Source organism: Echiichthys vipera (assembly GCF_963691815.1).
Source record: "Echiichthys vipera genome assembly, chromosome: 15".
In the NCBI taxonomy this organism is placed as follows: Eukaryota; Metazoa; Chordata; class Actinopteri; order Perciformes; family Trachinidae; genus Echiichthys; species Echiichthys vipera.
In genome coordinates this window covers 22,956,989-22,979,141 of record NC_139840.1, presented here as the reverse complement: position 1 = coordinate 22,979,141, position 22,153 = coordinate 22,956,989, and the positions used below count along the sequence as shown (strand labels likewise).

The window sequence follows — 22,153 nt, the reverse complement described above, 5'->3', positions numbered from 1 at the left end:
AACCTGCTCTCTCTTTCTCTATCCACTGAGAAGTAATATAGATGGAGAGAGATGAAAAGCAAGGAATAAAGAGATTAAAAAAATGATGGGATGTGTGTGTTTGTGTGTGCGTGTGCGTGTGTGTTGAGCATGTCTGCTTTGCGCCAACTGAAGAAACAGCAATATGATGGCTTTAGCGGTGGCTACGAATATGAGGCACTCTTTTCCCATATTAAGTGTAGATGGAGGCTTGGATCTCAGCTAAAAATAATGGATGTAGGACAGCGAAGTACATATCAGGAGGGGGTGCTGGTGTCTAATTTGCTGCAGCTGGCACCGGCGCAGCGCTAGAATGTGGTGCTGGGTCACTCGGGGACATGGAGAGAGGAAAGGGTGGTGCACCTGCTGAGGATTCAGTGCATAGGTGTCACTTAGCCCTGACTCAAGAAGAAAGTGAAACATAGAGTTTTACAGGGGGGCCATGTGGCAATTTTTGGGGATATTTTTGAGTCTGATCCATCTGTACGTACAGTACACGTGTGTCCTGTGCAATGTGCGCATGTATGCTTGAGATGATCACATGTGATATTATTTTACAGATTGGAAGGGAGGAGGTAAGCTATAAATACATATGTGGTATCGTAATACTCCTTCAGACCCCCAAAACACACACACAGACATGACACACCCCCCTTTTCTGTTGCAGGACATGAAGGCTTCAGTACTGAAGCGTTTGAAGGGAGTCGATGAAAGATGCAACGACTGTATGTGTGTGTGGTAGTCATGGTAGAGGCGGTGCAGTTATGTGTGGTGACAGGTGACTATGAAAAATAAAACCAAACTGTGGCTCACTGCGGATGTAAACATATATTAAAATGACATGTGATAGAGGCTAAAAATGAAGGGGGGTTATAAGTGAGCTACATCTCAGGCAGTCGCATTACATCTTCTATATCAATTTTCTGTTCCTGACATGAGAGGGGAATTTATTAATAATGGAAAAATATTTTAGTGAGTGACGAAATCAAGCAAGCTTTTAAAAGTGTTGTATTCAGACACCATTGTTGGCGTGTTGATTTTAAAGCAGACATGGCATGAGACAAGGCGGCATGTCAGACTTTTGGTCACATCCCAATCAGTGACGTCAGAGCACATGTTTTAACTGTGATGTTGATTGACTGAGGGGAAATTAAAGGTTATTATGCTAATTTTCACGTTTGTATTTTGGGTTTCTACTCGAAGATGTTTACGTGCCTTAGTGTTTAAAGAAATACATTATTTTTCTCATTTTGTCTTTCTGAATAGACCTGAATTCACCTTCTGTATTCACATGTAGTGCATTCATTATGTAGGGTCGCTGGTTCAAGTCCCTGTGTGGACCATGTATGGAGCATGGACTGGTGGCTGGAGAGGTGCCAGTTCATCTCCTGGGCACTGCCGAGGTGCTATTGAGCAAGGCACCAAACCCCCAACTGCTCGGGGCGCCTGTCACTGGCAGCCCCCTCGCTCTGACATCTCTCCTTAATTGCCTGTATAGGTCCTGTCTGTGCATGTGTGTGTATTTCGGGCCTTTGTGTGTGTAACATGATTAATAATAAGAGTGAAAAAATTAAATTTCCCTGTTGCGGGATAAATAAAGTAATTCTTCTTCTGTCTGAAATGCTCAGTTTTAGCGTCTGTCTCTTTAAGACCCCCTCCAGAAAAAGCCCAGTCTGCTCTGATTGGTCAGCGTTTCCAGGTCTTCTACGTTTGCACTCTCGGTGTCTCTGCACAGTCATTGCAGCTGGGGAATTTAATGGCACTGTAGCTGCACATTGTACCCATATATAGTATAGTTGTGACGTCAAAACAATACAGGAAGTCCTGACCGCCAAGTTTCTGAATAGAGGCTGTGTGCATTTTTCTCGATTGATTGAGAATTTTGATACTGTCACTTGCACCGTGACCTGCCTTATAATAAAAAAAGGAATGGAAATCTAAATTTTTACAATATGGGACTATTAAGGGCAATGCAACTATGCATTTTGGTTGTTTGTCCTTCACTGTGGAATTAGCTTTTGATGGACAGGGGCTCCAATAGGATTCCTGTTATTATATATATTTTTTATAAACAACATAACCTACCTACATGACAAACCCATGGCATCATCGGCTTTCGACTCCTCCGTTTATTCAAACATTAACATGACAAAAGAGCTGGCGCAGTGAATGGGAGGATAAACATACTCTTGTAAAACTAAGTAGCCTGATTAGCAAGTCCTCATTGTGCTGGATCTGTGCCAAAACAAATCTTTATCTAAAGAGGCTCAATACCGTTCAGCAATATCTGGGCCATATTTACCATCTCAAATGTGGGCTGCATTAGGTTTACACCCTGATTAGCTAGTGTTGACTTGCCATATATTTGCAAGGCACATTTGCTGCGTCAAATGTGGACCACTTTTAGTTTTGTGATATTTGGGCCATATCTATTTACCACATGGGCCACTTTAGTGTCGCATCCATATTACACATTGCAGAGAGCATGTTTGCCAAAAAAGGCCAACATTTGATTTGGGATGTGGGCCACATTGGCTGTTTACATGTGGGTCACTTCAGGCTCACTTCTTTTTTTTGTCCAGGCTGGAAGAGGACCAGTAGCGCCGCATCATTACCAGAAGTGGCCCACGTCCCGATGCTATCTGGGTGAGTAAGTGAGCTGACTTACAAATCAGCATATAGACTTTTTTCACAGAAGACATTTTCATATGTCATAGTAGAAAAAGCAGGTGTTAGTAATACAATGAATGGTGGCCTAATTCCACGTAGTTGCTTCAGTTCCAGGGTCCTGGTATTGTGCGTGCTTTCACACTCTCATAACTACGGGGACATTTGAATAGATGTTATTAGTTACCTGTGCTCACCCTACTATCATAAGTCAAAAGGCTGTGGGAAAAGACCTTTGGTGTGGAGTTTCTACCTTTTGATGAAAACTTGGATAACATGCCCTCACCATGCTCTCTTCAGTCCAATATAAAGTACCGGTACATGTTTTACCCTGGAAAACAGTTTCTTTCTGTAGACGTCATGTTTGTCCTCCTGCAGTAAATGGAGAGATGGTTTGTCCATAAGAGCTTTCATTTCTGTTCACTCGTTACCTCTTACTGATCCATCTCTGAGCCATGTGTGATGTTACTTTCTCCTTAGATGCTGAACATTTTAGGTAAGTTTAAGGGTCTATTGAACATTGGAGGGGTTTGAAACAGTACACTGGTCAGCTTTAAAGACAAATTTGCTACGATTGTCATTCATTTGTTTCAGATCCCAGATGCACAAATGAGCAGTTTTCTCACCAGTAACAGGAAGTGAAAATGACAAAGTGAGAGTGAATTGATGTGCTAAAATAGACTGACCTTGCAGCTGCTGGAGTCTCTGCCACATATGCATCATTGTTGTGGGTGACACGGACCGCCCGCTCAACCTTTTCCAACATGTTGTTTCAGATTTCCTGCATTCAAAAGCCACGATTGTCAGTGTTTCAACTCAAGTTCAAATGTGTCTTGTGCACAGCAGAGAAGCAAAGGAGGTATTAAAAAAAATCAAGCCAGGCTTCCCCAACAGTAATTATGAAATCTATGGTGTAGCCTACGGAAATCGACATATTAATCCAACTTTATATTGTCTTTAAGCTTATCTTTAATACATGCATGCAGCAATGTTGCATTTGTAACATGTATTAATTTGACAATGACCATAAATCTTAACTTCAGTGAATGTTGACCGGAGGAGGGCAGGGATATTCTCTTGTCTCCCTGTGGTAGGTGCTAAAGAGCAACAACAACCTTTCATAACATGGTGACAGGACACCACACAGGTTGTGCCCAATGTATGCGTGAGTAACCTTACAACTTTAAGTATCCGAAGGTTGAGACGGTGCTGCACTGCGGCCTGGATTGGATTGTTAACATTAGTTTGTACGGTATAACGTCCCTTTAAGGTAAGACTTCTCGGTGTCAGCCTACATTTAACGTTAGCTTACTTTAGCTAGCTAGCTAGCGGTCAACAGTGCAGTAGAAGAGTCGCTATCCCCGCTGCTCATTGTAGGTAGAGAGAAACACAGTGCTGTATTTAAGTCACACGGTGCCGGCTTTAGACGTTACTGACAAACTAGGCTATAACTTTAATTCATATCGAGTTCATAAACAATTAACTTTAGAGTTAACGTTAGTACCGTTATTCTAACGCTCGCTGTAACGTTACACAACCTGTCGGATAACGTTAGGAAACGCTGTGAGTGTAGAGAATCTCAAACTGCCAGTCATTAAAAGGAATTAGTTCACTGTATGTTACACCTGTAGCGGACTTTAAGGACTTAATCCCCCCATAATTAGTTTTTTCAACAAGTACTTTACGTAACGTTACCTTTTCTTTGTTGTTTTCTCTTCACACCAGCACAGTGACAGTTGGACAGTTCAGTGCGTCTCCATGGTAACGTTGTGTTTCAACGTTCTTATTCAACGGTTAGTTTTTAGTAGATTTAGCTGCGTTAATATAAAACTTCTTGAAGTCAGATAGATAAAGATGTTATTTTAAGGTCACAGAAATATCCTGTATTACCGAAAAAAAGGATGGATCTAACAATTGGTCTTAATATTGATGAAGCTGTTGATTATTCGTTCGGTTAATCGATGATTCTTCGGTCTGAAAAGTAGCTTGACGCAATTAAAAACGTCTTTTTCAGTCCAAAACCCCGGATACATTCATCTTAAAATGTTCTGCTTCAGGTTGTCACAATACAAGACAGTTTCAGCTACAATTACAATAACAGCCATTCATTTGAATTAAGAAAATAATAGCCATCCTCTTTAACTCTGATATTACTTTGATTCTTTTTACAGATGGCTGCAGCTCTGGCCAACAGAGCGATAGGAGCCATCGTAGGATCAGCAGTTGCAGATGCAGCAGGTAATGATGGTAAAAGTCAATCATACCGTTGTGTTATTGTATCTTTATCTCATCTCATCTCATCTTCAACCGCTTCTCCGGGGTCGGGTCGCGGGGGCAGCAGCTTTAGCAGGGGACCCCAAACTTCCCTTTCCTGGGCCACATTAACCAGCTCTAACTGGGGGATCCTGAGGCGTTCCCAGGCCAGTGTGGAGATCTAATCTCTCCACCTAATCCTGGGTCTTCCCCGAGGCCTCCTCCCAGCTGGACGTGCCAGGAACACCTCCCTAGGGAGGCGCCCAGGGTTCATCCTTACTAGATGATCCTGAACCACCTTAACTGACTCCTTTCAACGCAAAGGAGCAGCGGCTCTACTCCGAGTTCCTCACGGATGGCTGAACTTCTCCCCCTCATTCTAAGGGAGACTGCAGCCACCCACCTGAGAAAACCCATTTCAGCCGCTTGTACCCGCGACCTCTTTTCGTCACAACGGTGCGGTAGAGCGACAGCAACAACGCCCGCGCTGCTCCGATTCTCCGGCCAAACTCACGCTCCACTGTATCTTTATGTAGTTAGTAAGATGCCTCAAGGTGAAATGAGTTTCCTTGTCCAACCCCTGCACTACCCTTTTTTCTATCAGTGATTTTGCATGTTTTCTCGTCCCCTACAGCGCAGCCCCTCCACTGGGTGTACGACCGGCAGAAGCTTCAGGGGATTCTGGCTCAGGATCCAAACCCTGAGTTCCGCTCTGAGTCCGCAAATCCTTTCTACACGAGGCAGACGGGCCAGCAGAGCTGCTATGGAGACCAGGCCTTTGTCCTGCTGGAGTCCTTGTCTGAATGCGGAGGTATGGGCTTTCTTCTTCCTCTCGTTGAGCCAATAGACCGCCTCAGTTGTTCCTTCAGAGTTTTACATCTGTTGAAACTTGAATTTAGGGAGGATAATACGGTGGTGTGGTAGTTAGCACTGTCGCCTCACAGCGAGAGGGTTCCTGGTTCAAATCCCAGCTGGGGCCCTTCTGTGTGGAGTTTGCATGGGGGTTTTCTCCGGGTTTTCCGGCTCCCTCCCACAGTCCAAAGACGTGCATGTGTTAAGTTAACTGATGAGGGGATGAGGTTAACCGTAGGTGTGAATGGTTGTCTGTCTCTGTTTGTCTCTATGTGCCCTGTGATAGACTGGCGTCCTGTCCAGGGTGTACCCCGCCTCACGCCCAATGTCAGCTGGGATTGGAGAAAATAGTTAATAGATATGGTTAACATCCTATGTTTATATCTCATTATAAAACAGGTTTCTCAAATCAAAATTTTGATTTCTGGCAATGCCAAGGGAATTAAATGTTATATGGTCTTCTAAATGGGCATGGATTCTGGTCTCAAACAAAGTGAATTTCTCCTGACCTGTCCGTCTGAAAAATACCTTTTGACGTACAGCTTGTGAAAATTTTAATTGAATTGTCTTTAATGTCATTGTACCAGTACAACGAAATTTACAGTACAATCCTTTAAAGTGCAGAAATAATTTAACATTAAAAGCATCAAAAAGAATAGGCTACACCTTTTTAAAAGACACATTTAAAACGACAAGCTTACACACACTTACGCACACACACACACACACACACACACACACACACACACACACACACACACACACACACACACACACACACACACACACACACACACACACATACAAATACCACTACCTGTTGTGAGCCCGATAGGTTCTGCAATATTACGATTGTGTGACTTCACAGTGTGAGTTTTATGTTACGCCTTGTGTTTCTATGGCCAGGTCTAAATGTCGACGATCTAAAGCAGCGCACACTGAAATTCTTCGGCCCGGGATCAGAGTACGACACGCCTGTCAACGATCCTTACAGAGAGAGAGGCGGTAGGAAAACCATCTGGTAGAAGCAGAGAAGTCTTTTATGTGGTTGCAGGAGGATGAATTCAACTTTTTTTCACTTAGTACGGCGGGAATACTGAGCGTGTTGTGTTCATCCTGTAGGTCCAAGACCTCAGCTGCCCATCGAGGGACCGTGGAGACATGGGAGTTTGAAGAGCTTCCTGAAGAATGTGGATGCAGGCAAAGAGGAGACCGGTAAATCTGCGGTAGTGCATTATAATAACTTAAACATAACTAAGAGAAACCGCTCTAACTCATGTGTGGTGTTTTCCACAGGCTGTGAGAACGACTGTCAGGTTGATGGAATAACCAAACTGGCTCCTGTAGTGGCTTTTTACGCAGGAAAGCCCGACATGCTGGAGAAGGTGGAGCAGGCGGTCCGTGTCACCCAGAACAACGATGCATGTGTGGCAGAGACTCTGGCAGCTGCAAGGTCATTATGTTTTCCATATGCGTCATTTCACTCTCACTTAACTGTCTTCATTTTCTGTTAATGATGAGACTAAAATAAATAATAAATGACAAAACATTATTATCTTTAAAACAGTTCTCACCCTTCTGGCATTTTTACACTTTTGTAATCTTAAAATGATCCTAATAAGCATATGGCACACTCAGATGTAAAAGAAATCCACCAGGTGCTGAAACTCATCAATATTTAATTCTCATATTTCTGATAAAAGTCTGACCAATCATTTTATTCGGTCCTAATAAAATCACGAACTGATGCGTTAGTCAACTTCGGCTCTGCTTTCCAGCGATGGCGGAGGTTAATGCAGCTTCATCCAGAGCTAAAAAGAGATGAGATGGTCTCTGAGTTACTATAGTTCTGTAATACTATGTTATTTGTGCAAGGAAAATTAGCGTTTCACCTGGTAAAACACCAAACCCCAAACTCAGGCATCAGCGTTTCATGTGTGCAGGAGCAGATACAATGGTTCAATCTGTTAAACTTTGTCTATTACAAATAAAAAACAGATGGGGGCAAACTAAAATTTAAATAACTACAATTGAAATTGAAATATTACTTATTTCCCAGGGTCCTGGAGCATTTCATCCTGAATGGTCCTGATCCAAAAGCCTTGGACTCGGTGCTCGATCAGCTCAGTGACCCGAACAGAAAGCAGCCCCAGGATCTGGACAAAGCAGTCGTCGGTATGTGAGGCCTACAACATTGTTGCTTCACTACACCAATGTCATTGGACTTAGCCACGGGATTAAAGGGGGTTACCCTTCCTCCTTTTGTGGAAGCTTCATATACCGAGTAGTTACTGTGTCTGTGATCGTGTGAGCAGACTTCTGTTGCTTCTTTATTTACTCAACTTTAAAGATAAAATAACATGCAAATTATGTTTTCTTTACATTTTTACATGCGACGTTCATTATATGAGTGACTTTGAGTTTATCTTCCAGGGCACATTCATCAGGTGAAGGAGAATCTAACAAAGACTCCTCAGGAACTCATCCCCACTGTGTTTCCAAACACATGAGGTATTCACACAAATAATCAACTAATCAACTTCTACCTGTAAATCAGGCAGCTTCCTTTACTGTACTAGCCGTTTGTCAAACAAATAAAAGTTTCAAATCCAACTTGAAATAATACGAATCAAAGGGCCACTCTTGCACCATGGGTGGTGGTGTACGCGGAGGGCAAGACAGTGTCCAAACAAAACATCCAGTTTCAACGAAAAGGTGGTTTATCTAACCAAAAAGCAGGCAAACAAAAGGACAAAGAAAAATCCCTGTGCCTCTCCCGCTGCGGTAAAAAACCTTTTGCCCACCCAGGTGCATGCTTTGTTCCCTTACCACAGCCTACCTATATAATTTCAGATGCCCACTAACGTGCCTGAATGAAACTAAACACAAATAATAAACAAGAAACCACTAAACTAACCAAATAATAAACTAATATATCAATAGAAATCCAATCATAATGAAATCAAATAAATTGGATTCAGAATAATCAAAACTAAAATAATACTCAAATAAATGGCACTAAATACCAACACTTAATAAATAGCTCCAACATTTACTGTACTGGAGAAATATAAAGACAAGCAGCCAGTTACAACAATGCCTTCATGTCATTCACTTCAGGTTTGCCAGGTGCGTTCCAAGCAGCGCTGCATGGAGTCCTGACGGCCAAGAGCTACGAGCAGGCTGTCAGAGAAACCATGAGCTGTGGGGGGTGCACCTGTAGCAGAGGGTCCTTCATTGGAGCCTGTCTCGGGGCTCAGGTACGACTGTGTGCTAGTCTTACGTACATTATATCTAATAATATGCCACTATTGTATGTCTGATGATTAAATGGGCTATTTGAATTCTCACAGATTGGACTTGAAGGAGTCCCAGCTTCCTGGAAATCCAAAACCCTGCGTTATGACTCAGTGTTGGAGCACGCCAAGAAGATAACTAAACAACACCAATAGTTCTCCTTTTTTCTGTGTAATGTGTTTTACACGTGTGAGGTGGCAGAGAACAAATGAGAAACTGTTGAGCTTTCACAGAACAGTGAATGAAGGTTCTTGTCTAAACTGTTGGACGGCAGGAGCCAGATGTTTTTGTCTCTGCTTAAGTTAAACGTGTTGGTTCAGATGTTTTTCTGCAATAAAGTCACTCTGAAAAAAAATATGTCACAGTGAAACTTTTGTGCAGCCTGTGGCAACCAACAAGGGATGCTAAAGCTTATCGTGAGGATAATAAAGTAATAATAAAGCACTAACATGTTTTCAGTTGAATATTATTCATATCCTCTCTCATATGGATTTAAGTCAAACAAACTGGGTTCTTTATACTTCTGAAGAGAGATCACCAGTATTCTTATAACAGAAGACTACTTCTAAATATTTTTTGCTTAAATAGACCATTTAGGTGTGCAGACTGGAATTGACCTCAAATCCTAGCTATGAGTCTTTATTTAATATATATTTAAAAAAAAAACATACATGTAAATAAATGCACAGTAAAATGCTACACATGACCTAATAAATGCATAGATTATGTCTAAATACAGGAATACATCAGTGAATAAATAAATGCTGAAATAAATGAATAAATGCATGGATAAATGGGACCCATCATTTACACATGGTCACGGAAATACAGAAATAATTAATGTAAGATAAGATGTTCTTGTATTAGTCCCACAAAGGGGAAATGTCCATATTACAGCAGCAAAGTGGATGGCAAACGTAGAAGAAGCATCAATAAGAAATTCTAGATAAATATAGAAAATATGAACAATATAAACACAGGGAAGTATAAAATATAAGAACAGGAACAATATATACAAGTAGTAGGTGAACAAAAAGCTTTTTATTCATTTATGTATACATTTATATGTGCATTTATCTATTTATTTATAAGTTTATTAATGCATTTAATTTATTCATTAATTCATTTATTTATAAATTTATTTATTTATTTATTTGTTTTTAATAAACATTATTAATGCATTTATTTATTCATTTGTTTATACATTTATTCATGCATTTATCTATTTATTCGTTTATTTATATATTTATTCATGCATTTATTTATTTATACATTATTTATTTATTAATTCATTAATTCATTTATTTATAAATGTATTCATGCATTTATTGATTTATTTATTTGTTTTTTAATAAACATTAATGCATATATTTATTTATTTATTCATTTATTTATAAATTAATGCATGCATTTATTCATTTGTTTATTACACATTTATTCTTGCATTTATTTAGTCATTGAGACTTACTGTAAGTCGTGTTTAGTCCTTCACTCTATGAATCCCTTAATGCGAACACTTATTTCTCTACACGTGTCCCACCGCACCACCGTAGCTGTGTCTGACGACAGAGCTGTTAGTGCTAGAGGAGTCAAACCTCAAACATGGCCGGTAAAGGAGGAAAACAGAGTCGCTCCGGCACTGGCCTTTCGGGGAGAAAGGGTGCAGATGAGCAGGAGGAAGAGGAGCAGCCGCTGCAGGCTGTGTTAGTCGCTGACAGCTTCAACCGGAGGTTTTTCCCGGTGACCAAAGACCAACCGAGGGTAGGCAGCGAGCTAAGCTAACGGTGGCTAACTGATGTCCACGCTGTAAACAGTGACAGGGCTGCTCTGACACCGATCATTACACCTGTCTAACAGATAATCACGAGGCTTTTGGGGACCCTTATTTCAACAGCCGTGTTGTGTTTGTTTAAAAGTGTTTGGGGGACTTATTTATTTCCATCACAGTGCTGTACAGTGACTTCACTCATGACATCTGTCACTGTGTCTCCGGGGACAGGCTCTGCTGCCGCTGGGTAACGTTGCGATGATCGACTACACCCTGGAGTTCCTCACCTCCACCGGGGTGCAGGAGACGTTTATCTTCTGCTGCTGGATGGCCAGTAAAATCAAGGACCACTTGCTGTAAGTTTCAATAATGTAGCATGTGTGTGATTTTCTTTTTTATTGTCCTTGCTTCTTGTGTATAACTTTATATTTAGTGTATTCTTTGTGTATATTTCTGTATTTCTCTGCATTAACTGCATCACATACTAAGTCAAATTGTTTTTTATATGGCTATGTCTTTCTCATCCTCTGATCTTGTTCCACTTGTGGATGACATGTTTCTGTGTCTGTAATCACAAATGTAATGAAATTCATGTTATTTTAACTAGGCATCGACCGATATTGATTTTTTAGGGCCAATGCTGATACAGATTTTCTTTCTCATCAGCCTAAGCCGATGACCGATACGGATCGCTGATTCTATTGAGACGATGTTTGGAGTTGATTCTACTTTTTCTCCCTCAATTTACATCATAAAAGTTACACTGATGATAACAAATGTTGTTTAATAAAAGGAACATTTTTTGAACTTAAAAGGTGTCTCCAGCCTGTGGATGCCTTACTGTAAATAATGCAAGAAAAACCTATCGGCGAACGCAGCAGCCCGCATCGATACACCCAAGAAACGCAAATATTGGCTGGCTGATGTATCAGTCTGTCACTAATTTGAACTTTTTATCTATTGTATTTGAGGTTGCCAACTGGCCCGGGGCACAGCTGGAAATTAGAGCTGCTCCTTTATAACTGTACAGTTTAATAAAGGGGACTGTCCACGAAACTATAAACTAATAAACTAAACTAATATGTCATCTGATTACATACTTTACTCTGATTCTGATTGTGTCTCAGATAACGGTGTCAATGAATGACTTTGACCTTTCGCCGTGTCTTACAGGAAGTCAAAGTGGTGTCGACCCACCTCCCCAAACACGGTCCACATCATCACCTCAGAGATGTACCGCTCCCTTGGGGATGTGCTCAGGGATGTTGATGCAAAGTCCCTTGTGCGCTCAGACTTTGTGTTGGTCTACGGTGATGTGGTATCGAATATTGACCTCAGTCAGGCGCTGCAGGAACACAGGTAAGAGAAACTACGTCTTTTTATTATGGTCATAGTAATCCCTATGACTGTGTGGCTCTACTACTGTTTGTTGGTCATTTTGGCTGTGCACAGGCACCGTCGGAAGGTAGAGAAGAACATCTCGGTGATGACGATGATCTTCAAGGAGTCGTCGCCAGGTCACAGGTCCCGCTGCGAAGAAGACGATGTCATTGTTGCTATGGACAGCAAGAGCCAGCGGATTTTACACTATCAGAAGACACACGGGCTGAAGAGGCTACAGTTCCCCATGGTAGGAGATTCACATTTTTTATCACATCTTTTAAGGGATTTTGGCTTCAGATCGATTACTGACAGTCGCTCCTGTTTGTGTCACAGAACATTTTCCACAGTGGAAGTGATGAGTTTGAAATCAGACACGACCTCCTGGACTGTCACATCAGCATCTGCTCCCCACAGGTTGCTGAGCTCTTCACTGACAATTTTGACTACCAGACTAGGAATGACTTTGTCAGAGGGATGTTGGTCAATGAAGAGGTAAAGGGCAGTCATAGTTATTTTCTATTGAAATGTGTATCATGTTATGCTACAGATGCCCTTCAGTGCATCATTTATTTGATCTTCGTTTAGATTCTGGGCAACCAGATACACATGCATGTCACCAAGGATGGCTACGGTGTGCGAGTGTCCAACCTTCTCATGTACGATTCGGTGTCGTCGGACCTCGTGCGGCGATGGGTCTACCCGCTCACCCCCGAGGCCAACTTCATTGATCAGAAGGGACGGAGCTGCACGTATTCTCGCCACAATGTCTACCGGGGGTCCGGAGTCAGCCTCGGCCACGGCAGCCAGATGGAGGAGAACGTTCTCATCGGCTGCGACACTAGCATTGGCGCTAACTGTTACATTTATAACAGCGTCATCGGTAACAATTGCACCATAGGTGAGCCTCCTGACGAGCAGTTTCCTCAACTAACTAAACTTTGTGTGTTTGAAAGTAGGAATCTCACATATGTAATGAAAGTGGTGTTGACAGTTCCCCTTGTTTTCTGTCACAACAGGTGACAATGTAACGCTGGACCACGCCTACATCTGGAGCAATGTTCACATTGCCAGCGACGTGGTGATCAGCCAGTCTGTGGTCTGCGACAAGGCTGAGGTCAAAGAAGGCGTGAAGCTGAATAAACAGTGTGTCCTGGCGTATAATGTAAGCAGTGCATGTACAATCATCATTCATTCTTTATTGTGATTCGCTAAAAGCTGATAAAAGCTCAAATTAGAGCGTTTGCAGAGCTGCTGTGCGCACTCACACTGTCCTTCCGCACCGGGCCAAAACAGGTTTTGCGGGTAAAGCCTATTGCGTTTGACCAGTGTGAGTGCAACCGCTCCGCACCTAGCTGCGGCCAGCTGGCCATCCACAGCCCGTTTGAGAGAGGTGGGCTTTTGTAGAGCGCATTTGAACATGTACGAGCACGAGCATGCGCACGTGTACGAGCACGATCACGATGCCTACGGCGGTTCTGACTTTATTTTATGTGCGCCTTTTTGACATAGAAAAAAAAAAAAAGACGAACCATGCGCGGACATTTAACAACAACAACAACAACAATGGCGGTGAAAGGTTCACGTTGGTGTGATGCGGAGGTGGAGTGTTTACTGCAGATTTGGTCGATGAAAATATTCAAAAACAGTCGACAAGACGCACAAAAACTCTGAGGTCTATGGAAAGATTTGTAAACAAAGCGACACATTGCGATGACGTCAATCAATGCGTGTGATGTGTTACGGCGTGATGACGTATGGACAGGCAAGGAGCATTTGCGCGAGGCCCAGGTAGTGTGAGTACAAAAGGGCTGGCCAGCGGGGGGAGAGGGAGGGGGGGACAAGTACCCTAAAGCCCGGGGCGCAGTGCGAAAGGACAGTGTGAGTGCGCCCTTAGAGACACACTGAGAAACTTTGTACGCACACACACTTGAGATCTCTCCAACCCTTTTACTGGAACTGACATTTGAACTGATTTCACCCTCTATCTTTCAACAGCTGACCTGTGTTCAGCACTTTGATTTAAACTGAAACGGCAGCTCATTGTAGTATTTTTTTAATTAACATCAGAGCCTGACCACTATAGGTTTTTGCAGTGAAGTATAAAGAGAACTGGATACAGCGTTTGAGGCAGGGCCCAAATGAAAGTTGGGGCATGAAGCTGTCTCATCACTTAAGGTGTAACTCTTTTTCGGCACTTACATACATCAAAAAATCATTGAGACAGTTTTTTATGTGTAACAACTACTTACAGAGAAATCCGGTAGAGTCGCTAACAGTATGACACAACTGTTAGCGACAGTTGTGCCATACTGTGAAGGCTTTAAAACGGCTTTTTTTAACCACTAATGCTGCTCAAAATAATACCAAACCTCTGCAGTAGCATGAGAAGAGTCTTTACACATAAAACAAAAGCACCAATGGGCTCCTTCCTTTGGGATTGACTTTGTTAATCGACTTGAATGGACTTTACTAAGAGAGGAGCTGGTATCGGGCCTAATGGACAAGGCGCCTGACTTCGGATCAGAAAATTGAGGGTTCGAGTCCCTTCATGGTTAAAAGCTGCACCTTGTTTCAAAAGAACAATGTAGTACTCTATAATCTTCTAGGGTTGAGCACAATACTACTGAAACTAAGTTCTAAAATGCTATTTCAGCATGTCTGTAAACTTTGAGTACCGGGGCAAGTTGGTAAGTCTTTCAAAACACTCTTTTAATAAACTCTGGGTTCACTATCTACGTTGTTGGTGCTTTGTTTTATGTGTAGGGTCTCTTCTTATGCTGCTGCAGAGGTTTGGTGTTATTTTGAGCAATATTAGTGGTTAAAAAAGACTTTTAAAGAAAAGAAAATTTTAATGCCTTCACCGTGCTGCTCTGAGCTAGTCAGTGTTAGCCACGTCAGCTGTTAGCGACTCTCCCGGATTTCTCCATTAAAAGTTGTTGCACGAAAAAAATAATTGACTCGATGGATTATTTGTATTTAAATGCAGAAAAAGACCATGGGATGATTTTGCGCAGGAATTACACTTTAAAGAGATACTTTACCCATTTCAGTCTGCGTCTGTGTCATATCTCTTTACTTTGCTGGTACTGTTTTTTAAGGTGGTGATTGGACCAAACGTCTCTCTACCCGAGGGCACTGTGGTGTCCATGCACCATCCAGAGGAAGAGGAAGAAGAGGATGATGATGAATTCCTGAGTGACGATGCGGAGGTTGGTCACAGCAAAGACAAAACCAAACTGAAAGGTGTGTAATGACTGTGCACTGACGCACACACAAATGAATAAAATCCTTCCGTTTGTGGTAATGAGCTGTGTTTCCTTCTGTCCTCCAGTGTTTAACCCTGCAGAGGTGGGAGCAGAGGGAAAGGGCCACATCTGGAAGGCGAGCAGTCTGGAGGACACAGAGGATGAGGAGCTGCTGCAGTGTCTCTGGGGTATGAGAGCAGCGTGGCTGGCTTAAGTTGCTGCCATCTCCCAGTTGTTGTCCACGTCCCAGCGGCTGAATTTTGTTTCCTGTGCAACAGGTTTGGTGTTGAATCCTGACCCCGAGAGTGAAAGTGAGGACAGTGAGCCCGAGGATCCCGATGACCCAGTGATCCCCTCCCCCGAGATGGACGATGTCAAAGGTGTGAAATTCACCCGCCGGGACTGCGGTTAATCCTTCAGTCGGGTGGTTGGGTTCATAAAAAACAACATTCTGATTTGATTGAATTGATAGAATTGTGTTTATTTCGAACATTTAAAAAAAGAGAAAAATAAAACAAAAATTGTCCTAGAAAATAATGATGTTACACAGAATAGAAAGCGTGATTAGACACATGAATGACGAACATTTGCTGAATAGAATAACATGCTCGAAAAGGAGTGGGAAGAAGTTTACACTTCTCCGATCCCACCTCTTCTGCATAACTCATTTTAGATCAACTTCCTTAGTCATAATATTCATTGTGGCATTTTCACATATATATATTTACTATATATATTATATTTATGAATGAATTATATATTTACACATCCAGATATATTATTTTCTAGAAGTAAAATGTCTTGCTTATATGTTCATATCAAATATTTACTAGAATATCTTTTCTCAATAAATAATGTAATGTAAGCATTCATTAATATATATATATATGTATATATTATCTCACTATTGTTATGTTTCAGTATCAAAACTATAATTCAGAAATTTCTAAAAATAAATAAATGTAAAAAACAGATAGAATAAATAAAGAAGTAAATAAATAAACAATCAACATCCAATGAAGTCAAAGGCCCTCATCCCTATACCCTGACGACGGATGGGTGAAATAATAATATTGCATCATTAAGGAAAATCTGAATTAAGTCTTATAAAATGTGAGAGGAGAGCTGCATACGGCTACTGTGAAGATGATTGAATCACTTCTGATTTTCTTTCTTGACCCCCGTCCCTGGTCTGTTCATGTGTAGTCTTCCAGCTGGAGGTGCTGGGGACTCTGCAGAGAGGTCTGGAGGAAAACATCAGCTTTGACAACCTTGTACTCGAGATCAACTCTCTCAAGTAAGGAGGAACGTAAAATTGCCAACAGTTCCGTTGCTCCGATTGTTTTTGCACGTTCATTTTGACGCTCTTTCTCTTCAGGTACGCCTACAACATCACTCTGAAGGAGGTGATGCAGATTTTAACCAGAGTGGCGCTGGAGTACCCTTTCCAGCAGCAGGGTCCGCAGCTTACCACATCACAATATGTTGCTCTTCTCCTACCGGTAAATATGTTTTTTTTTGTTTTTAGTGTAGACGGCATCAAAAATCTTCAATTTAAGATTTCACTTGTGTCTTTGTCGTCCTTTCAGTTACTGAAGAAGTGGGCGCCGGTGTTTAAGAACTATGTGAAGAGAGCACAGGACCATCTGGACTGTCTGTCTGCCTTTGAGGAATACTTCCTGGAGCAGGAGAGTCACTGGGCTGCTATGGTGAAGGTCAGGGTCAACCAACACTATCACGTAGTCTGCAGTTTACTCTGCGTACATCGAGCCTGGACTGCATCTGGTGCTAAAGACACTGTGTTGTATTTTTCACATCCAGATCCTGATGAACATGTACCAGCTGGAGATCCTGGAGGAGGAGATGATACTGCGCTGGTTCTCCCAGGGAGCCACCACCGACAAGAGCAGACAACTCCGCAAGAACCAGGGGGTAGGTACAGGGGATGCTGGGTCACGCTGGACACTATTAATGACATCTTTTCACAATTATACAATAAAGGGATGTGGTAAAAGGATCCAGCTGGTGCCAGCACACATGAAGTACAAGATGAGAGTATGGAGAGCATTTAGATGGAGTAAAATTAGAGTTCAATATGAACAATTATCATCAGGGCTCACACGGGTGCTTGAAATCATTGAAAATGCTTGAATTTTAATGTGCTTTCAAGGTTTGAAAAGTGCTTGAATATTGGATCATTTGCTTGAAATTGTATCTACATTTCTTTCTCAACAAATAGTGATAGAATAGAATTTTAATTGAATTTCTGTTATTATGAATTCAACTCAATTTTAGTTGTAATACCTTCTATTTTAGCGTGATTTTAGTAAAACAAGAGTGAAATGATAATTTAATGTATTCATAGAAATATGTAATTTACCACAGCTGTAATGTGCTGGAAAAGCTTGAAAATTGACCTTAAAAGTGTTTGAAATTGACCTCGGAAAAGGTGTTTTAACGCTGTATTATGATTCAGCCTCTCTGTGATTGCTCAGAGGACGTGCATCGCTCACGGCAGGGCGGGTTTATTTATAGAGCAACTTTCACCAAAGCATTTCATTCCTTATGTAAAATTCTTTACATAAGGTATAAAATGCATTCAAAAATGACTTAAGCTAATGTAGAGGAAGATAGCATTAAGTAGAATCAAATGAATAGAAATAACATAAAACACTGTTGTAATAGAACAGTGATTGGTATGAATACGATATGAACTATAGTGGTGGTGGTGAAGCCTCAGTCTGACGCTCATAACACTCTTCCACTGGTCCACATGGAAATAATCCACGGAGACCAGCTGTCAAACTTGAAATACTTTCTTCAAAAATGCAGGTAGAAATACAGAAAAATAAATTGTCACAGAATTAAATACAAATGGCGTCATATACGCTAAATGATAGAGAGAGAGAGGTCAAAAAACTTTACCCGCTTGTCCTGACTAACCACAAAATTCACATTACCTACAAAACACTCATGACTGACATATTAAAGGTGCAGGCTTCACAAAACTCAAATACATCTGTCCACAAACATTATAAAAACCAAAACATGAACATATTGCCCCATCATAAGCAAACCATATGTCTAAAACTATGGGGTCAAAGGACATGGTGAAAAGAAATGTTTTGAGGTGCTTTTTGAACATAGGCAGGGACGGGGCAGAGCGGACATGGAGTGGTCGGCTGTTCCAGAGTGTGGGAGCGTTGACAGAGAAAGCCCTGTCCCCAAAAGTCCGCAACCTGGTGCGGGGGGTGTCAAGCAGGTCCTCAGACTGAGGACCGCAGGGAGCGTGACTGAGTGTAGGGGTGGAGGAGATCTGTGAGAGTCCATGGAGAGATTTGTAGGTGAGCAGGAGGATCTTGTAGGCGATACGTGACTTGACTGGCAACCAGTGGAGCTGTTGGAGAATGGGAGTGATATGCTGCCAGGGCGTTGTGTGGGTTCAAACTCTGGCAACTGCATTCAGGCTCCTACAGTCTTGTTTTCCAAAGAGAGGAGTATGTTCAGTCAGACCTGTCTGGCAGCTAACCTTTTCTGTATATTTAGCAAAATCCACAACGCTTAACATTATTTACATTTGCACACGTGAATGGATGACATCACAGACCAATTTGCAATTTAGACATCTTTCAAATGACTTGCATGCGCTTGTTTTTACCGCACCTATGAGCATTTTCACTGCTCACCTTGGGTCATGGGAACGTTATCTAGAGTGCAGACTGTGCTATACTTCTGTCCTGTAACTAGTGCGAACCCTAATCACATCTCACCTGCCCACCAACAATTGTGACGGGGTTTTATAATGCTGGATTTTTTCATACAACCCTGTTCTGACGTAAATTTGTCTTCATCAGCTTCAGAAGTTCATCCAGTGGTTGGAGGAGGCTGAAGAGTCTTCAGAGGAGGAAGGGGAGTGACGAGGAAGATAAGAAGGCACAAAGTCGACTCTGTTCAACTTCAACTGTTGTGTGAATAAAGGGATTCGGGCAGTTGGTTTTAACCTCTGCAGCAGCTTTCTACCACCAACACCCACCAGGAGCTTCTCTGTACAGTTCAAATTGACATTCATTTGATCACACACTCATCTCATGTAAGGGCTGCGTGCTGTGAATGTCAATATCCAAATAAAAGTAAATATGTCTCACTTTTCTGTCATCACTCAATATCAAACAGCTGCTTTTGAGGTTTTAAAAAAAGGTTTATTAAATACAAACATCCCTTTTAAAGAGATGGTGTGCAACAGTGTTTTTGTCTCCAACCTCAGTGACTGCAGGTCATGAAACATTACAGTTAAAGCAGAACGATCTAAGAGGTAGAAGATTATATCTGCCAAACAGATTCAGTCTAAATCACATTTACATCGGATTCTCATTTCGTCCTTTCTTCACATGACTGGGAAATTGGACACTGATTTGGGTTCAGAGTTAAAAGCTTGCAGTCAAAAGTGAAAGTAAAAGTGGTGAAAATAAATGACATAACTTCTCAAACTGACTGATTGTATCTTAGGTTATGTATTCAAATAAAAACACATTAAAAAACTAAAGTGGTCCCTTGATAAAGCACATGTCGAAGTCAAATAATCAGCATTAAATTTGTGCTCCTCAGGTGTTTTATCACTTCTTTCACGCCGAGGCCAGGCTCCATTTATCCCCCTACACACACTTTCAGGCCTAAAGACCTTTGAATTATTATATTCATGAGAGCCTTCACTGCTCACGCGATCATCTGTAGGATTGGGCACATAAAGAACCTCTACATGATGCTAACATTTTGACAAGTTGTTAAAAATAATTTGAGTGGTCCATTAAGTACGGTGGCCCTCAGCGGGAACATTGGATTCAAAAACTTCAACTACATATTAAACAATAGCATTTTAGTATAAACACAATAGGAACCATGAACTGAAGTCAATCACACGGGCAAATCCGTATTTATATCTAATAAGTGTTCGGAGAGAAAACTAGACTTCTGCAGCTTCTCGGCTGTTTTCAGGCTTTAGTAAATATAGCTGTGACGGAAGACTTTGGCCAATCACAGGTCATTTGAGAGAGGGAGCGTTCCTATTGGCTCAGGACAGAGCAGAGAGTTCATTTGTTTGCTTTTCACATACTGCAGCTTTAAGCAAAAACATCGTTTGGTGCAAATAATCACATCATGATATTTTATTATATTGTTGAATTAAAAATGAGAATGATGAAAAAAAATAATCATTCCCTTTAATTTTGTGAATCATAATTGCAAAATTGGTCAAAAACTTCTTACAAACAAGAACCGTTTCTGTTTTGTTAATGTGTTTTCAGAGAAGTTTTGTTTTCACGTTTGTTGTTTACTAAACAAAATAGATTAGCATTGTTTTTTTGGTTGGTCAGTAAAACAAATCTATTATCCACTTGCATATTTTACCAGTGCCAATAATTAATATTAATAATAATAAATAATCTCCTAGGATCCTGGCCTATATGTTTGGTTTTAACCTTTTGTTTTTAATCTAATATTTAAACCTTATCTTTATGTTAATGCATTATGATTATTTTACCTTTCTGTGAAGCCCCTTGAGATTTATAAATTGTTAATGTGTTTTGTAAAGTCACATGCTTTCGATTTTCTAAAATGCGTTTCATCCAACGTAGTTGAGGCTTTGTTGCAACATGTCAGCAATGAAACTCATCTCGTTAGCATGCAGCTGAAGTTACCGCAGCATCAGGATGGTGCAATAGAAGCTAAGATAAAACACCTGAGGCATTGTTAAGACACACGTAAAGCTGTTAAACCTGCAGCATCCACGTCTTCAAGCCTTCTTCGATCCGTCATTCTGTTTTCCCACCAAACCGTAAACGACTCCGGCCAGAAGAGCTGCCCCTGTGATGCCGGTGACCGCAGTCAGCGTCTTCCACATGTTGGCCGATCTCTCGTGCCTGTCCATGAAGCTCCTGTAGTCGGTGGGCACCAGGATGAACTTGCGGCCGTCCTGCGGGGCCTGCAGCCTCATCACCTGCCCCCCCTCCAGCACCACCTCACCAAAACCAGTCAGAGTGCTCCCCACCCGCAGCAGCTCCTCGCTCTCCTCCATCGCCACTGGTCTCTCCCCGCTGAGGCCGTGCATCACCTCCTTCACCAAGCCCTCCTCAGCACGCCTCACTCTGGAATAAACCCTGTCCAGGAAGCACCCGGAGGCCTCCAGAGGGTTTTGAATCTTCACATACAAGTCAGTGATGTAGGCTCCAGGGCTGACCAGACTGAAAGGCACCGAGTTGTTGGTTTCTTTTCTGTTCATTGTCCGGGAATTCCTGGAAAAGTAAACAAACATGTTATTAACAGGTTTAGTTGTTGGAGGAGGAGGAGACACTTTTGGTTTCATCTTGTAGCTGTAGCGTACCATGTCTTGGTGAGGGAGTTCCAGTATTTCCAGTGCTCCTCCACGGCTATTTTCTGAATCACACCGAAGCACCGTGGGACAAACTGGCTGGCCAGAGGCTCACCCTCCGCCTGGACCAGACCTCGAAACACAAGCAAAATATCTGTTACTGATCCCCTCACAAATTGCTTTTATCACTAGAACTGCTAGTTTTTTGTTTTACTTGTCCCCCTCTATGATTTCACTTGAAACTGGTGTGTTAAAGTTCAAGAAGCTTTATTTATCCCGAGGGAAATTATTGTGCAACAGTTTCAG

General features: G+C 41.7%; 3 protein-coding genes across 4 annotated transcripts in view; 2 read left to right on the top strand and 1 right to left on the bottom strand.

Annotated features, from left to right (window-relative positions):
• The first annotated feature begins 3,814 nt into the window (after positions 1-3,814).
• Positions 3,815-9,424, top strand: LOC310957361 (crystallin J1C-like). Of its 2 annotated transcripts, none has more exons than XM_083927894.1 (10): positions 3,815-3,955; positions 4,857-4,923; positions 5,573-5,749; positions 6,697-6,795; positions 6,913-7,005; positions 7,087-7,243; positions 7,850-7,965; positions 8,238-8,301; positions 8,911-9,050; positions 9,144-9,424. In XM_083927894.1, exons 2-9 carry the CDS (start codon positions 4,857-4,859, stop codon positions 9,011-9,013), a joined length of 876 nt encoding a protein of 291 aa, XP_083784020.1. In that variant the 5' UTR covers positions 3,815-3,955; the 3' UTR covers positions 9,014-9,050; positions 9,144-9,424. The 2 variants fall into 2 exon arrangements, with proteins under 2 accessions (XP_083784020.1, XP_083784019.1); XM_083927893.1 differs by having other exon boundaries at positions 8,224-8,301.
• A 1,232-nt stretch (positions 9,425-10,656) lies between these two features.
• On the top strand, positions 10,657-19,618 carry eif2b5 (eukaryotic translation initiation factor 2B, subunit 5 epsilon). Its single transcript, XM_083928969.1, has 15 exons — positions 10,657-10,848; positions 11,087-11,211; positions 12,029-12,214; positions 12,308-12,485; positions 12,572-12,730; positions 12,824-13,136; positions 13,255-13,400; positions 15,337-15,481; positions 15,570-15,671; positions 15,762-15,863; positions 16,690-16,780; positions 16,862-16,985; positions 17,073-17,198; positions 17,305-17,415; positions 19,338-19,618. The coding sequence occupies exons 1-15, from the start codon at positions 10,690-10,692 to the stop codon at positions 19,398-19,400; spliced, it is 2,130 nt and encodes a 709-aa protein (XP_083785095.1). The 5' UTR covers positions 10,657-10,689; the 3' UTR covers positions 19,401-19,618.
• Positions 19,619-19,717: 99 nt separating this feature from the next.
• mul3 (mitochondrial E3 ubiquitin protein ligase 3) overlaps positions 19,718-22,153 on the bottom strand; it is a 5,257-nt gene continuing 2,821 nt past the window's right edge. Inside the window, exons 4-5 of the mRNA XM_083927799.1 lie at positions 21,860-21,980; positions 19,718-21,770 (exon numbers count right to left, since the gene is read on the bottom strand). Of these exons, the coding sequence (XP_083783925.1) occupies positions 21,272-21,770; positions 21,860-21,980 (620 nt within the window). The 3' untranslated portion in view covers positions 19,718-21,271. The remainder of the gene's footprint in view (positions 21,771-21,859; positions 21,981-22,153) is intronic.

Coding starts and splice junctions, on each gene's coding strand:
- LOC310957361 (XM_083927894.1), top strand. CDS start 4,857: ATGGCTGCAGCTCTGGCCAACAGAGCGATAGGAGCCATCGTAGGATCA. Junction 5,750..6,696: donor GTCCTTGTCTGAATGCGGAG/GTATGGGCTTTC, acceptor TTCTATGGCCAG/GTCTAAATGTCGACGATCTA. Junction 7,244..7,849: donor GAGACTCTGGCAGCTGCAAG/GTCATTATGTTT, acceptor CTTATTTCCCAG/GGTCCTGGAGCATTTCATCC.
- eif2b5 (XM_083928969.1), top strand. CDS start 10,690: ATGGCCGGTAAAGGAGGAAAACAGAGTCGCTCCGGCACTGGCCTTTCG. Junction 12,731..12,823: donor GGATGTTGGTCAATGAAGAG/GTAAAGGGCAGT, acceptor ATCTTCGTTTAG/ATTCTGGGCAACCAGATACA. Junction 15,482..15,569: donor AGACAAAACCAAACTGAAAG/GTGTGTAATGAC, acceptor TCTGTCCTCCAG/TGTTTAACCCTGCAGAGGTG.